Here is a 16,910-nt window from a genome sequence, read left to right as displayed (position 1 = left end):
AACAACCATTTTTTGGCTTGCAATATGAATTCCAATTTGCATGTTAATTATTTTGAAGGAAGATTGGCAGAGTTCCTTACTAAAAGTCACTTTCATTACACATCCAAAATGCTGATTTCCACACGTTTCTCATCTTCATACCTGGAATCACTGTTCTCTTTGAATATCCACTGACAAAATATATGTGACAAATATTTTAATTTAGTCCTTCAGTTAACATTTTTGAAGTCCTAATATAAGCCACACACTAGGGAAACATTCTAGGGAAACCAAAGATATTCTCCTCCCCCTAATGAGTTTACAGTTTGTAAGACTTGAGAAAAATACAAGTAGAGAAATAAGAAAGTTTTTTTTTTTAATCAGTTAAACAGAATGTCCTAGCACAATTCATTGTCTCAGGGAGAACTGAGTTGTGTGATTGTAAGGTGCCTTACGTGACCCTGATTTGGCATTATCCAATTCTTTTCTATAGAACATGAAGGTATAATTCCTATCTCCTAAGCCAGAGTAGTGTCCAGCAGACAACACATTGAAACAAGGAATTTTGGCACCAACTTCTACTCTTCTAATAGTGCTAGTGATTTCTACTTATTTTGCTAGGTTGTTGAGAAAAATTAATAAGGTATTTAAGCTCTTCTTAAATTTAGGCAAAAACTAATATTAGACAACTATCTTTTCCTCCTGAGAAAATTCTAATGACAAACTATAGAACTTGGTTCGGTATTATTGAGAATAGCACAAGGCTTGATTTTTTTGCATACTGAATTATGATTAAATTTTACAATTATAAAATATCTAAAAACTAGCTCTTCAAAGACAGGTTTTTTTAACAGGAGAAATGTTTCATTAAGCTTTTGTCTACTCAGTAGCAACAAAGATTTAAAGAAATACTTGAACTCTTTTTCTTTTCATTTTATGACAAAGTGTTGGTTTTTACCATCATTTGGGACCTCCTCCAAGTGAAGCTTCCTAGTTGCTAAGCAGGAGGCTCTGAGCTGCCCTGAAATCAGAAATTTCCCCAATTCTCTGTAGACTAGGCCCTGCAGTTTCAGACATAGTGCTAAGAATTGTCATTAAATATGAGTAGGGGACAGTCATCTGAATCATACCAAGGGCAGAGACAAAACAGTGAAAGGAAAGAGCAGTGGACTTAGAGTTGGCAGACCTGGCATAGAGTGCTTTGTTCATCTTTTTATCCAGCATATCTTTATATAACACACTCACGTGCTTTGAGATAGAAACTATGGAAGACACAAAAATGTTTAGTACATAGGGCAGCATCTAGGCCACAAACTGCTTTTGACAATATATGGTATTGCCGTTGATGTACAACATGGCTAAGGTCATCAGCAGGGGGATCATATAACCTGTAACATGTGAGTGAGGCCCTGAAGAGCAACTGAGATTCTCATAAGCAGAGGTGGGGAGGGTAAAGGTTAGAGTTCTAACGAGGTGATAGTAACACAGCACAAGAGGAGAAAATGATGTATACAGACGAGATCCGATTCACTGTGGCAAACAGTAGACAATAGATGTTTTTTCCTCTGTTGAATTCTAAGCTAAGGAATTTGAGTAGTATTGGATAACTAATTATTGGACCATCATCAGAGATTTTTCTGCACCAGGGATATGGATGGGGAAAGGTGGCCTAATTTAAAAGGGCACTTCAAGGGGATTCACGTGGTAATAAATGCCTGATCCTTGGAGTCAGAAAGGCTACTTTAGTAGAGCATAAAGGAATGTTACACTCTGAGCTATGATGAGGCATCCTCAGTTATCTACCCATTTAAAAAAAAAAAAAAATCACCCCCTCATGCCACATCCCCGTTCAGCTGCCATCTTGTTTTCTGCTCTTCTCCATTTAAAACTCAGAAGAGTTGTCTGTATTTGTTGCCTCCAATTCCTATCCCTTTTATTCTCTCTTGAAGCCTTTCCAACTGGGCTTTCACTCCCAATACTCCAATGGGTCTTTTCTCAAAGCCACTCTCATGGGTTTCTGAATCCAATATCAAGTCTCAGGCCTCATCTAATTTGATCTGTCTACAGCATTTGGGTGAGTTGACCATTCTCTCCTCCTTAAAATTCTATTTCCCCTGACTTTCAGAGTACCACAGTCTCCTGATTCTCTCCGATATCACAGGCTGCTCTTTCTGGTCTGTTTCGCTGAATCTCCCTCATCTCAGCAACCTTTAAATGTTAGTTGTTTCACAGTCCGGTTCTAGAACTTCTCTACTGCATTCATCACTCAGCGATTCATCTCACTGCATAGCTTTAAATACCATATATACACTGACAACTCCTTGAGTCCTATTCCCAGCTGGGCCTGCCTGTTAAACCCCAGAAGAACATACCTAACTGCCTGCTCAGCGTCTTCTCTTAGATGTCTAATAGTGATCAAAATCCTGATCGAACTTAGATGTTCCAAACCAACTCTTGGTATTCTCCCTGATAATCTGCTCTTCCCATAGTCTTTCCCAGCTCGATAAATGGCAACTGTATAATTCTGATTAATCATTCCAAAAATATTGGTGTCACTCTTGATTTTGTTTTCTCTTACACTTCAGATCTGTTTACTTTATCCTCAAAATGGATCAGAATCTGACCACCTTGCACCACCTCCACCACTACTGCCCTGTTCCAAACCAAGACCAGCCCTGCCTGAGTTACTGCAGTAGTCTCTAAAGGTCTCCTTTTATTGTGCCCCTAAGTATTCTGTCCTTCTCTCCCCCTACATTTTATTGCCAAAACAGCAGCCAAGGAGATATTTTCAAAAAATGAGAACATATTACTTGTCTGTCCAAACCTATCAGATAGATTCCCATCTCACCCAGCATGAAAGCCAAAATGCTAACACAATTTCCCCACCCTCACTCCATCATGCTACCTCTTCAGGCTCATTGGCTACTTCTCTCAGTCTCACTCCAGCCACACTGGTCCCCATGCCCTCCTCAAACACAGCAGACAACCAACATCAGTCCCTTTTCACTCCATATTCTCTCTTTCTAGAACCCTCCTCCCTCAGAGAGCCACATGCTAATACCCCCAGCCCCTTCAGGTTTCTGTTAAAATGTTCTTTTCTCAGGGAGGCCTTCTCTCCAGGGTCCAGTTTTCTGCTTCATTTTTCTCCAGAGTATGCATGAACACCAGGCATACTATACATATACTCATTTATCCATTTGTGTCCATCTCTTCTCCCCAGAATGAATGTAAACTCCATTGGAGTTTTAATTTCTGTCTATAACTTAACAGATGTTTAATAAATAGTTGCCAAATGTTAATTAATGAATATATAAAGATGAAATGAAATATAGTGAACTAAGAATTGATAGTATTTATCTTCTGGTTTGATTATGACTTGGGGCAAACCCCTTCCCCTGTCTGGGTTTCAATTTCTTCACATGTAAACTTAGAGGTTTGGAGTAGATAACAATCAAAATTTCCTCCAGCTTTGAGAGTCCATGATTCTATTGACACCACATTGTAACCAAAGAAACCAAATGCACAGAGATTAACACAAAGAGGAGGAAAAATAACATTGAATTAATCTCTTGACTTACAACCACCCAGTCTACGTAACAAAGATTTCTTTATGACCTTAGCCCATATATAGTTTAATAGAAATAGAAAAACTAACAGCACTGACTTTTTTTTTATTGCAACAATATGGGCACAGCTGAGGCCAATAAAAAATTTTAGTGTTTTTCAATTTTCCATTAAAAGCAAGTTTGACCCTCATTTAGTTTATATTCTAGTTATCCATAGTCCCTTCCTCTGATTATGGCTCCTCGTATGTTAACAGATTTCTTTCTATGTGCTTGTCATTTCATTGCCACCTAGTGGAAAATCCAGCTGATATTGTTAATATGGTTTACAATGCAGCAGGCTAGATTTTATCTCCAAAAAATTGTCTTCACAGTCAGTATTCAAAAATATTCCATCAAATTACACCAAAGTGTTTTAAAGAGAATTTCCTATGGTTATGTATACATGACATAACTATTTCTTTTGTATTCATTTCATACTTACAAGTGAAAGAGTATTAGTAAAAGGTGTATTTGTCAAAAAAACAACTTAATAAGCAAACCTAATAGTTTAGATATTATGCATAGTAGAGTATGCATTTCCTAAATCACTGAAAAATAACTTTCCTACAATATTTCTTAAATACCAAAAAGAATATTAACCACAACCTCGTAGTTGATTTTCCCATGTTATCTTTTATGAAACTTTCATTGTTTCTGTATGTGGAGATGAGTATGATTTAATTCTATGGAGTAGAAAAAAGGACAGATAACTTCTCTATCGCTAGTTTTGACAGTTCTTTCTATTTGCTCTCACATTTTCTCTGAACTTAACAAAAATAACATAGAGTAGCACTCTTGAAATATACTTTTAAAGGCACTATATCTTCTGATTATTTTCCACAGTGGTTTATTTTGAATAAGCATAGGTAAAAAGAAAAAGGTTTTGAATCATGTATTTGTAAAGCCACATAAACTTGTATCCTTCTTTAAGCCCAAACCCCTAGTGTACATCCCTGAAAAAGGAGAAAGGCTAACTTTGTTTTCTAATAGAGCTGTACCAAATAACTCTCCTAGGCAATCATGCTGACAACAAACAATAAAGAACCTGTCATAAAATAACATGTTTTTATGGTATGCTGCCAGAAAACTGAGTTTGCAGTGGGATAAATTGCACCATCCTAAAATATGGGCACAAAGGAGAATAGGAAATATGGGATTTATTGCTTTAAAATCAAACTAACAATGTATTACAGCAGTACATTGGGAAAAAATATAAAATGCTCTGAGCCCACTAAATAACCATGAATGATGAGAAGGTGTTTGAGTTGTAGATCACGTGAGCAGCTATATTGCAAGCTTTATGAAAAACCTCTTGAAATTGGTTTCCTTTTCCAACTTAGAAAAGAGAAAGGGACACAAGATAGGATAGATATGGGAAAATCACAAACAAGTACAATATAAATGAGTCTTTTAGCATTAGTGCTCCATCAAATGTTTTCAATTGCATTTTTTATTATGCAGTTCCTAGGGCTACCTTCTGACATTTGTTAATACCTTTAGAAGGGATGTTTGCTTTTGATTTATTTGCTGAAGAAAAGCCAGTGCTGATCCTGAGAAAAGCATTCAATTAATCTAGAATGTCAAAGATTAGAATGAATCCAATTTCATGAAGAAAAATTGAAAAATATACTCTTCCTTATTGTTTCTATGTTATTGGCACATTTCATTCCAATTTAAAATTTCTCACACATTAATATTGACTATTTGCTGTCTCCAGATGGCGAGAAGGGTGCCCTATCAGTATACTTCTACCTCCCAGAATATATGGATACTATTACTCATCACTCTCTAAGTCTTCTAAGGGACATATGGTCACTGTTGAGCTTCAGTAATTGCCAGCAAATTCAAATTTCAGCCAAATTGGTGAAAAATCAAAACATAAAAAAAGAATAAAAACAAGGGCTTAGGGTCAACTCATGGGCACTTGAACTTGGACTTTGGGGACTTGTATGAGTATTTGACTATTCTTAGTCTAGAAGAGTAAGGAGCAGTGTGGGAAGACTAATAAACTTGAAAGGAAAGAATTGATATATGTGGGAAGTCCCTAACGAGAGCCTTTCTTCCGAGAACACTGGACCCTATCTTCTCCTGGATAATGCTCATTCAGCCCCAGGGTTTCTCTAAACATCATCTTCTACAGTAAACATGATTGACCTCCACTCTCATGCCTCCCTGGCCTGATCTGAGTGGGGAGCCTCTTCCACGTGCTTCCATTCACTATCATGATCCTTATCATGTTGTATTGTCATTGTTTACTTATCTCAACCCCTCACCCTCAAGAGACTGAACTGAGGAAGACAAGATCTGTGATTTACTTAACTTTGTATACCCAGTATATAGGCACACGAAGGAAGTTTACTAAATTAATAAACAAGTAGGATTAATGTCTGAGAACATGTTTTATACTGTACAATCCTCCTTCTTTAAAAAGGAAAGCATTTAGTTTGTCCTGCAAAGTAAATTCTGAAAAATATACTCAAATCACAAATGCCTTCCAAAATGAAAGTGAGGAAATGCTTCAAAAGGAATGATATGTGGTTATACATATTTTTACTTTTCTCAAAGGAAAGTTAGTTGGCACAGCAGAAAATAGGTAGATTAGAAATTTTATGCCTAACATGGCTTCTTACAAGCCGGGAAACCTTCTTGAAGTCACATCTTCAACTGAGAAACGGAGATAATCCTTTCTATGCCTGCTATTTTATAAAATTGTTGCAAGGATAAAATAAGTTAATGGGAATGAAAGCATTTTTTAAACTTTAAATTGGCATATTAAGGGTATTAAGATGCTTAAAAAGCATAAATGGGTTTTCCTTACATAGAATTTTCTATTTCTTTGTCTAATATAGGGTAAAAATTGAGGAATACATTTTGGTGACAAGTTTGAGTTTGACATTGTCACTATCAGTACTTGGATGTAAGTAGGATTTTTTTTTGGCCTATAACTTTGAGCTGTTTTATTTATTATTACTACAACCAACACTATATCATCAAATATGAAACTTTAATGAAGCTTTAGGTTCAAGTCTCTTTTGTCTTTCCTTGTGGGAGAGTGAAAATTCAGTATAAAGGAAAAAAATTGTTCATGCCTGTTTCAATTACTTTTAACATTGGCTATAGTGTACTGACTTTGAAAAGCTCCTTGGTGGACCAGAGGCAAAATATAATATCAGCTGCCAGGTTCTTTGTTGCCTGCCCACACATGGCAGAATAAAATAGAGGATAACTGGTCCTAACTGGTCTCCACTCTGATATGAGACTAGACTTAGCAGAAAACCTGCCATCAGCTATAACATTATTAGCTAGATTATAATATATTGGAATAATATTGAGACTTTACCACTCTGGCAATCAAAGAGTTTAATAACTTCCATCACACCCAGAATTATAATGATTTGAAATGTTTTACAAGGGATGGGTTAAATGGGTGATGGGTATTAAGGAGGGTACTGTTTGTGATAAGCACCAGGTGTTGTATGTAAGGGATGAATCACTAAATTCTACACCTGAAACTAATATTACACTGTATATTAACTAACTGGAATTTAAATAAAAACCTGAAACTACAAAAAAATGAAATGTTTTTCAAGACCAATGAAACAATAAATCAATTTTGCGAGTACTTGATTGATGCTCATTATACTAAAGAGGTGCCTTAAGGTCTCTCTGCCCTTACCCATGGCCCAGAAATGACACAGATACTGCAGAAATTTGGTGTTATCTGCAAACCAGTCCCATGCCATTGCAACAATCTTGCTGCACAAAATTTCAAGATGGCACAATAGTGGTCCCATTGGCTTTTTAACCCAGCCACTTGAGGTGTGATAACTCATTAGTTGAAGAAATACTTTCTCAAGTGTCTACAAGCCAGAGCAGTAATGTGGCAGTTACAAATTGCTTCCTGCCCATCACAGAATATAGAAATTTCACACTACCCTTCACACTAATCACAATTCTTCCCTTGAAAACAAGTTATTTGAACAATTCCATTACTGAGTGCCTGATAACCTTTTTCCTTTGGAGAAGTACACAGAAACAATTCAAAATCATTGTATCACCCCTGCTACATGCCATGATACGAGTTTTGTGACTAGAATTTAACAATTCTGTATGAGAGAGAGAGAGTATATGTTGGTATCAACAGTTTATTGAGCTCTAAATTCTTTAATTTCCCCCCAAAGAACACTTATCCTATAAGATATATTTTTTAAATTCCTGTAATAATATTATAAAATATCCTTTTAAAGGATTGTTCAATGAAAGTTTAACAATTCAAAATGATAGAACTCTATGGTATTAGTTGGCACAATTAATCTGTTATTATATAATTCCTAACCTTTATATCCATGGAACTCTACAGCAAAATCCTGAACAGACTTCTAAAATCCTTTACTTTTGTAATATGTCATGCAAGACCTACTTCTACATACATATTGTACCATCTATATACTTGTCATTCTTGTTAATCAGACACCATATGGCTTCCTAACCTTCTCTCTCATACCCTGCAATTAGTATCTCCTACCCTTCTTCCCCTCATCACACACACACACACACATTTTCACATATACATTTCATCCAAACCAGCTGGTCTCCAGACCTTTGATTGGGCCCACTTATTCTCCACTTCCTTTTCATTTAATGCTCTTTCCCTCAGCTAGTTCAGATCCTTCTATTTCAAAGTTCATTGCCTTCAAGGAGCACAGAATTCTTGACTTAGTAAATCCACCATTCGTCTTAACCTTACTTTGAATATTCTCATTAGTTGTTTATACACTATGTGTACCACACCAGTATTGACTTCTTTTACATTGCCTCTGAAGGATTCTGGGAGACCCAGGTTGGCATATAGCATCTTCCAAGTAGATGTGAAATTCCTCAAGCCCAGGAGCCATTTACTTGACTTTCTCTGATTTCCCATTCCATTTGATACATGCTATGCTCAAAACAGGCACTGAACACTTTTTGAGTAAGTGCTTGAATGAATTTTGAAAATGAATAACTGTTCATTGCTTAAGACTTGTTCAGATGATTATCAAAGATACCTGAAGTATTCGTTTTTAAGCAATCCGGTTTGTTTTAATCAACCATAGTGTATGGTTTTATACTTACCGGAACAGAAACTTGAGGATTATCTGCAAGTTTTCCCAGCACAGCAAAGCCATCAACATCAATTTGGCCTCTTGGCTTTATAGGTAAGGATTGAATCCTGTTGCAATCAACAAAAAGAGTAGCACTACTCCTTTCCACACCGATCATGATCTTATGCCACTGGGAATCAAACAAGGAAGGCAAATTTGAAAAGGTTGCAGTTTGGAGACTTCCATCCATTCCCTTGTATGAAAATGTAACAGATTTTGTTTGGCCATTAATCTTCACGCCAACTTGCTCCTTCCCTGAGGAATCCTGAATCTGCCAAATGGTCCAGGTCTTTTCAAGTGTGTTTCCAGTCATCCGAAAAGTAGTTAAAAAGGAGTATTCTTCAGGCAGACCATTGGGATATAAATGCCTGAGTAAAATTTTAAAACAGTAAATAAAAGTCTTGTTTTCTGTACCCATGCATATTACCATATTCCCTTATTATGCTTTCTTAGATTCTAGACCTACAGAAAGGCTACAGTGTGAAAAACTATGCCCTGTTTGTTCTTTCATGACTGTCCATAAAAACCTTCAGAAAAGTTCAATCATTCATGTACATTAATGCTCCGTCCTAAAATACACATTAAAAAAAACCCTTCCTCATAGCTGAGGGTTCCCAATGCCACATAACTCCAACAATATTACTATTTATGCTACCTAAAGAACTCCTGTTCAGCAATTCGTTCTCAGCCAAAAAACATATTCTTTCAAGATTTTTGGCAGCATTTCTTCCACAAATTAAAGAAGAGATCATTTGGAATCCAAGTCAGCTCTACTAGTTAATAAAGCCCTTTAATTAAAGCAGCTTTTAAATTTTTTATTTTAATATAGTACGTTGTTAGGAGTATTTGTTATTTCCATAACTGCTTGGGTAGTTCCCTCCACAATTATATCCTAGACCCACATATGCATTTTGAGAATCAGTAACTGTATAGACTTGAGAAGCTCCTTCACACTGAGCATGTTAGATGCCATTAATTTTGTTTGGTAAATAATAATATTTGATATTTCTGAAAATAGTTATGGACCAGGACTCAAAGTCCCGAATAACCTTCCTTCAGATCAGACTCCTATTAAATAGCCCCCTCTTGTGAAAGTAAAAAAGAGAAAGGCAAGAAGAAATATCTAAGTGGATGCTGATTTGATTTGTTACAAAATGAATAACATATAAATTTATCATATTGGCATATGTGTTACTGCCAGTTGCATTAAAATGTATTGTTGGGGGTCAAGAATTTCTAAACCAAAAAATTATTCAGTTCCAAGAATGTTTAGCAATAAGTGAAATTACTCAACTTACTAAGCTTTTCTATCTTTACGCTGACTTTAACTATAAAATTTTATCATCCCTCACAATAGCATAAATAAACATATAACTTACTTTACTGCAAATATTTTGTACACCTTCAATAAAATGGGTCAACTATGTCAACAAATTTCATTGCTTTGCTGATTTTATAAAAATAACAAAAATATGAAGCTTTTCACCTGAACACCCTTTTAGCATCCAAGTAGTTTTTTTAACCTTAAGTTCTCAAATGACTTTTTTTTATTTATAATACTGGGTGAATTCCTTTGTTAGTACGCATTCTTAAGTGGTCACTGGTGATATGTATTATACTTATTGCAAAGTTTTCAATTCATTAAGTATTTGTCAAGTATACAGGAGGTTTTGGGGTGCCTGGGTGGCTCAGTCAGTTAAGCATCTGCCTTTGGCTCAGGTCGTGATCTCAGGGCCCTGGGATCAAGCCCCACATTGGGCCCCTTGCTCAGTGGTGTCTGCTTCTCCCTCTTCCTCTGTCCCTCCCTGCCCCTGCTCAGGCTTGATCTCTCCTTCTCTAATAAATAAATAAAATCTTTTTCTAAAAAAGTATACAGGAGGTTTTAACATGTACATTTAAAAAGATCCAGTTTGGAGCTAAAGAAGAAAAAAAAATGTGTGTAAGAACTATTTCCCCAGAATAAAGATGTCTACATCTATTTGGATATTTACTTTTAATATAGATTTTGTTTGACATATTTCCATTGACTTTAAATTTTTCAGAATATGCATATTCCAGAATAACCTCTAGAGAAGAAGCTCAGGTTCACTGATGACAGTATAATATATTGCCTACTGTATAATTATAAAACCTTATAGAAGTTTATACATTTCATTTAAATGACCTCAATTAGCTTGGAGCTGGGAGATAAGTTTTAAAAGTTTTATTCAATGGTGAAATTTGACAAGTATCCATTTAAATTATGAATATGTTATTTTAGTATTCTTCTCACTTAATGATCTGGATTTAACCAGATGCTTAAAGAATTTTTCTTTTTTGTCCAAATATAGTTATTGTTGGGGTGTGAGCCTTTCATAGAAGAAAGATAAATCTTAATGTTTTGTTCTCTTCCTTAAAGCATCCTTTTTCTAGGTTTTTGTAAACCTATGTTACCAATGTATTTGTTTACAGATGCACTGAGCAAGGCCGTAGAATTTCATCAGTCCCTAGATAAAACAAATCTATTTTGCTTTGATTCCACAAGTCACAGTAACTTGTCTAAGTGACTCTTTTGCAAAGACATCGTGAGGTTGACTGAGGGATCTCTCCCAATTTATGCTTCATCTCATCTTTCCTGCTAAATGAGCAAAGAGATTATGTTGAAGGTAGGACAGAATATAATGTCCCCATTTACCTCTGACTTGGTTTTGTAATGCCAAAAACTTTTTTTAAAAAATGAATTGGTGACTGACGTTGCTAGAAGAACAGTTCATTTATAGACATATTGTTAAATCAAAGGTATCCATCTGCTCTCTTTCTTCATATACATGAAGATAATATATATGTTTATGTTTGTGTATATATACAAGTATAATCAAAATTATCATGTTATTAATCTTTTAAACTAGGTAATACAATTTGTCAATATAAGAGAAGAAAGTTCCTTTTAGTGTTCAAATTAATAAAATATATCTGTATTTATACATACTTAAGACCTTTTAGAAGTCCTCACAAGTCTAATAGCAGTTGGTAGCATTGTCTTTTTTGAGCACCTGAGAGTCTGTTCTTGCAAAGATGCTATGCACATCGATAAGTAAACTTGACAGCATACATAATGTAAAAGAAGCTGGACCTATAAATGATTTATTTCATTATGTTACAATCTGCACAGAGTACCTTAAAAGAAGAACTGTAAGGGTTTGAATAAAAGATAAGAAGACGTTAGACCTTGAAATGGTTGTTTATGACCTTAACCCAAAAAAGAGCTAAGAATTGTATTTGTTAAGGTAAACAAACAAAAAATGTTTAGAAATTTGAGTTGAGAATATGATACTATTATGTCTAAATAAAGAATAAAAAGCAAAAAATTATGTCTCATAATCTTTCAAAAAAATTGAAAATAGGAAGGTAAATTGTGACTCTATCACATAGCTTTATACGCCGTATTCTCATTTCCCTCCCACGAAAATCCTGTTAAGGTTTTTTTTTCATTCCCTCAGAACCTATATTCTCCAGTATAGAAATTTCCTTTAAACCAAGACTACTCCCTGCATGGTCTGAGAGCAATTCCAGTCCCTGCTTTTCTTGCCACCTGGTTTTTGAATGAGTAGGACTGAGAGGGCAGCTTGAAAAGAAAGAATCCACTAAGGAGAAAAGGCTCCCGTCTGCACACTCTCTCCTTCTAGTGCTCTTCACTACTTGAATGAATACTTAACTAATACTGCCATCTGCCAGGCTCTGTCCAAACCCTCTCCGACTTATTAACATTTGCTCCTATGACACAGTTATTATCATTCCTAATTTATGCTGAAGGGACTGAAACAAAGATAGTGTAAGTACTTGCCCAAAAGTACACTTTATTACCTATTTGAGACTCCATTTATTTCAGTGCTCTGCCTCTCCCCTCCTCTTTTTATTTCTTTCTCCTACTTTTTTCTACTTCCTACCTAATTCTTTTTCCATCTTTTAATAAGCTTTGCCAGTAAAGCAGAGATTTTAGTCTTTGGGGGGCAGGGAGTCAGGAGATAAGAGAATATGGGACATTGGTTATATACTGTGAAAAATATTTAGTGACAGCTCTGAGCACTTAGAGAAGAGCAACAGCAAAGATGAGCAGGAGGTACGGGTTTATGTGGCCTCAAGTTGGTCAATATCTGAACTTAATGACAGTCCAGATTGTACCTCAAATTATAGAAGAGAGAATTAGGTCAGCACTGGGGGGGTCTTGCATCATGTTTATTTTATTAAAGAAAGAAAAAAATGGATGTTTTTAAAGCTTATTTAAGAACACAACTAGGGCTAGACACTGGGCATGGAGACTACTTTTTTTAAAAAAAGAACACAACTAGCACTTCTGTGCATGAAAAGAAAATATAAGCAAAAAAAAAAAAAGTCAGTAGCTGTTACCATGCCTATAATCTTTCCAAATGTGAATAATTTTCCAGGGTCAGTATTGAATAGTGGTTGAAGCACCATTCTGCCTGAATTTCAGTCCTTCTAGCACCTCCTAACCCTGGGACCTGATGTAAGTAACTGAAATTTCCTGGCCTCAGTTTACTCTTTCATAAAATATGGATAATAATGTCTCTACCACAGGGTTGTGATGAGGATGAGATTTAATGTTAATTAGTAAATTTATAAAAAGGGCTTATGCAGTACACTAGTGTCATTTTATAAAATATAGTTCATATTTAGAAAAAATATAGTTCATACGTTCAAAATATGAATTTCTATCTGCAATCTGGCACTATATCAGAATATTCTAATTTGACCAAAATTTTCATTATTATAAACATTTAGAGCTTTTATAATACTCTTTTACTGTTCTAAGTAATCACTATTTACTTTTACACCTTAATTTTTATCAAAGCCTTAATTTTCTTGTTCATCTATCAAAGGAACATTAATTCAATTTTTTGCAGTGCACTAATATATACAATAATTATGATAATTACATATAAGGTATTTAAGTGATATAAAACTGAAAATCCTGAAGCTCATTCATAACAATGGCTTGACTCAACACATACACTAAAGCACCACAGTTATAAATAATTTAAAGGATAAAAAACATAGTTCTAGAGAAGGATGTAAATGAAGTGGAAGATTTTTAAATTATTATCACTACCATTGCTTCGGTTATCATTATTCTAGTTTTGCTTTTGTTTGATTCCTGCCAGGAGCCAAGAAGTAGATGTGTGGTTCGATTTCAGCACCAGGACGCTTGAACAGCACCATTGTGAGTCTTCCTAACCACTCCTTGGTTCCTAGTTAAATTTATGCTTAAACTCTGGCACTTTTCACAGAGGGTCCTTTCAGCCAAAACCAGACAAATTATACAAAAACAGAGAGCAAAGTAATAAGAACATGTCCTGAATCAATGTATAATGGTTTCAGTGACTTTTTTTCTCCCTGGAATGAAAAGTAAATTACATACTGAAAACATGAATCTACATATTTAGACACTGAACACTGAAGTAGATAGGTAAATATATTTCTTCATCTTCAAATAAAATCATGATCTAAGAAGCATTGAGCATGAGAAGATTTTCTAACATTGCATAGCTTTTCATTTCTTAAAATACATTTGAGGCAGATAATTAGATAAAATATTTTTATATACCTTGTTGGAATCCTGAAGTCTACATTATTTCCCAATTTGTAAGCCACTTGTAATGCAGTTGATCCTACTACCCTCTGAATAGCTCTTCTAGATGCTGCTTTATCTACCTGGAACTGAGAAATCAAGTCAAAGCCTACAGAAAGGGAACACAAAATAAAAAGTCTAAAATGAGATTGGTTACATTCTTTTCCACAACCTTCCCAAATAAAAGAATATATCAGGTAGGTTTATAGAAAGCATGGATTTTCAATATGATACAGGACTACTTGCCTGGTAAATCATCTTGACCAATCCTGACCTTTGGACAGAGTTCATTTCCACCATTAGAATTTGAATTAACAGGGAATCCTGCAAAAGAGATAGCATGTCATCCTACCCCAACCCCTACAAGGACCATCAAGATATATCAATAACAATAAGAGCTGAACAACTATTTAAAGGAGAATAATGTGCCAAATAGCTTGCTTATAGTGTATTTGGCTTTAACTCTATGACTCTATGATTATAATTAGTTCATCTTCAACTCATCCTGGAAGAGAAACAAAGTGTGAAGTTTTAATAATTTGTACTGGGAAAATGTTCCTTTGGGAGAAGTTAGGAATTTGTTCCTTTTGGAACCAGAGCTGTACAATGTTCTGAATGGCAGAGTGTCAGACGCCTGTTTGGAAAACTTCTGGTGGCTTGGACTAGAAAATATTCCTTAAACACCACAAATTTTAGAATTCCTAAGAGAATCCAGAGCCAGCCTTGAGCCAGTTAATGGGACTTCTGGAGAGTGGAGTTCTCAGGAATCTTTGTTAAATAGAGGAGTTTGGGGGGAGACTTGGGATTCACTAATCCAAAATAAAATTTATAGGGTGCTTTTAATTTTACAAATTCTTTCCAAGAGATCAGAAAAAATGAACCCAGCTAGACTATTGCTAGCATCCTAGGATGGGTAAAAGTAATGAGAAAAAGAAAAGAATCATGAAAATGATTAAACCCTTAATTCAATGAGAAATCCTAGAATTAAATTGGGTGCTCCTTACACAGGTAGAAAGTTGCAGAGAGAAAGTTTTTAAGAAGGCTTCTTGTAACTGTCCAACCCCAGCACCCTGCTGAGACTCACCTGACAACAGAGACTTCCCAGACTTCAGAAAAAGCATTTTCCAGCTATAAGTTTTGGTTCAGCCATCCCAGTATATCAAAATACTCTTTACACCACCACTGACCCCAGGTCATTCATCCATCCATTCATCCATCCATCGGTCCACCCACCTAATATTACCAATCATCATTGAACCAAGTAGGCACTGTGCAAGGCACTGGAGTACACAGCTTGGCTTTCCTGTCAATTGTGATCACACCCAAGACTTCTCTTCTATACCTAACACTGCCCACATAAAACCAGCCATGGAGTAAACCCATGGCTAAAGCAGGATTGAAGAGTGAGGCTGTGGTGGACTATGGATGTTTCACTCAGTCCTCACTCAGCCACAGCCCTGCCTGATCCTTTCTGGGAACAAGTGATATTTCAAAATCCAGAAATTGTGGTCTTACTTGGGCGACGCTTGACAGCAGCAGATGCCCAAGATCCCAGGAAACTGCATACAAAGAAGAAAACTGGAATTTTCCTAAAGAGGAGAAAAAGAAAATAACTCAAATAGGAATCCCTCCAGATGGGGACTACTTAAATATTTTGAAATATAGTAAACACAATTAATGTAGGTGATCAAATCTCAGTATAGTTTATTTTTTTCCATTTGACTTTGAAATCTTGAGAGATTTAATGAATTCTCACATTTCCAGCTCCTACACTAAAACAATCATGAGACTGCTGTTTGCTCTATCTCACTTTCTCCATATCTACCTATTTCACCATTTCTACATCTATTTCCTTGTCTATGTTTTCTTTCTTCTTAGTATTTCTCCTTCTTCACTTTAATAGCTCTCTCTTTCTTCTTTCTCTGTCTCTCTCCTGTCTCTTATGCTTGTTCTCTTGTCTCACTCTCATCTGTCTCTCTGTCTTTCTCTGTCTGGGTCTCTCTCTCTTTCTCCTCACCCCTCTCCCATCTCCCCTCACCTCCTCTCATCCTACCATCACTGCAGAAACACAGACCCTTGGTTGTAAGGGCCCCCAACCCAGTCTCCCCATCACTCTTTCCAATGTCAAGGCCTTACCAGAAGTTCTTCATTTTCCCAACCGGTTTTCTTTTGTACCAACAGTCCTAGTGATGAAGGGGTCGTAGGGGAGGGAGGTCAGTGCTCCCCCCAAGATCCCTTCACTGTCACCCCAGAACTAATGGGTTCTGGGCCCAGCCTTTGTTCCTCCTGCCCTTGTAAGGGCTTAAAGCAAAGGGAATGAGCCAGAGGCATCTGGTGACACTTTAAACCACAGCAGAGGGAAGGGGTGGGGAGAGGCAGTCCTGTGAGCCCAGGCCTAGCCAGGGGTGTGTCCTCAAAGCTAACAAGGTTACACTGAAGGAGGGATTAGCAAGGGAAAGTTTGCTGAAAAGAAAAAAAGTCAGGATGTGGAGAAATTCACCAGAAAAATTCAAGCAAGCTGCTATAGGAATACAGTGGAAGCTTTTAGAACTGCTATAG

At 36.1% G+C, this 16,910-nt stretch overlaps 1 protein-coding gene across 1 annotated transcript in view; it reads right to left on the bottom strand.

The window, feature by feature from the left end:
• The window catches only part of COL9A1 (collagen type IX alpha 1 chain), an 83,466-nt gene extending 66,956 nt beyond the window's left edge, over positions 1-16,510 (bottom strand). Inside the window, exons 1-5 of the mRNA XM_032410140.1 lie at positions 16,488-16,510; positions 15,867-15,940; positions 14,598-14,675; positions 14,328-14,460; positions 8,697-9,093 (exon numbers count right to left, since the gene is read on the bottom strand). Of these exons, the coding sequence (XP_032266031.1) occupies positions 8,697-9,093; positions 14,328-14,460; positions 14,598-14,675; positions 15,867-15,940; positions 16,488-16,501 (696 nt within the window). The 5' untranslated portion in view covers positions 16,502-16,510. The remainder of the gene's footprint in view (positions 1-8,696; positions 9,094-14,327; positions 14,461-14,597; positions 14,676-15,866; positions 15,941-16,487) is intronic.
• Positions 16,511-16,910: the final 400 nt, after the last annotated feature.

Source organism: Phoca vitulina, unplaced genomic scaffold, assembly GCF_004348235.1.
Source record: "Phoca vitulina isolate PV1807 unplaced genomic scaffold, GSC_HSeal_1.0 scaffold11, whole genome shotgun sequence".
Classification (NCBI taxonomy): Eukaryota; Metazoa; Chordata; class Mammalia; order Carnivora; family Phocidae; genus Phoca; species Phoca vitulina.
This window is presented reverse-complemented; position numbering and strand designations above follow the sequence as displayed.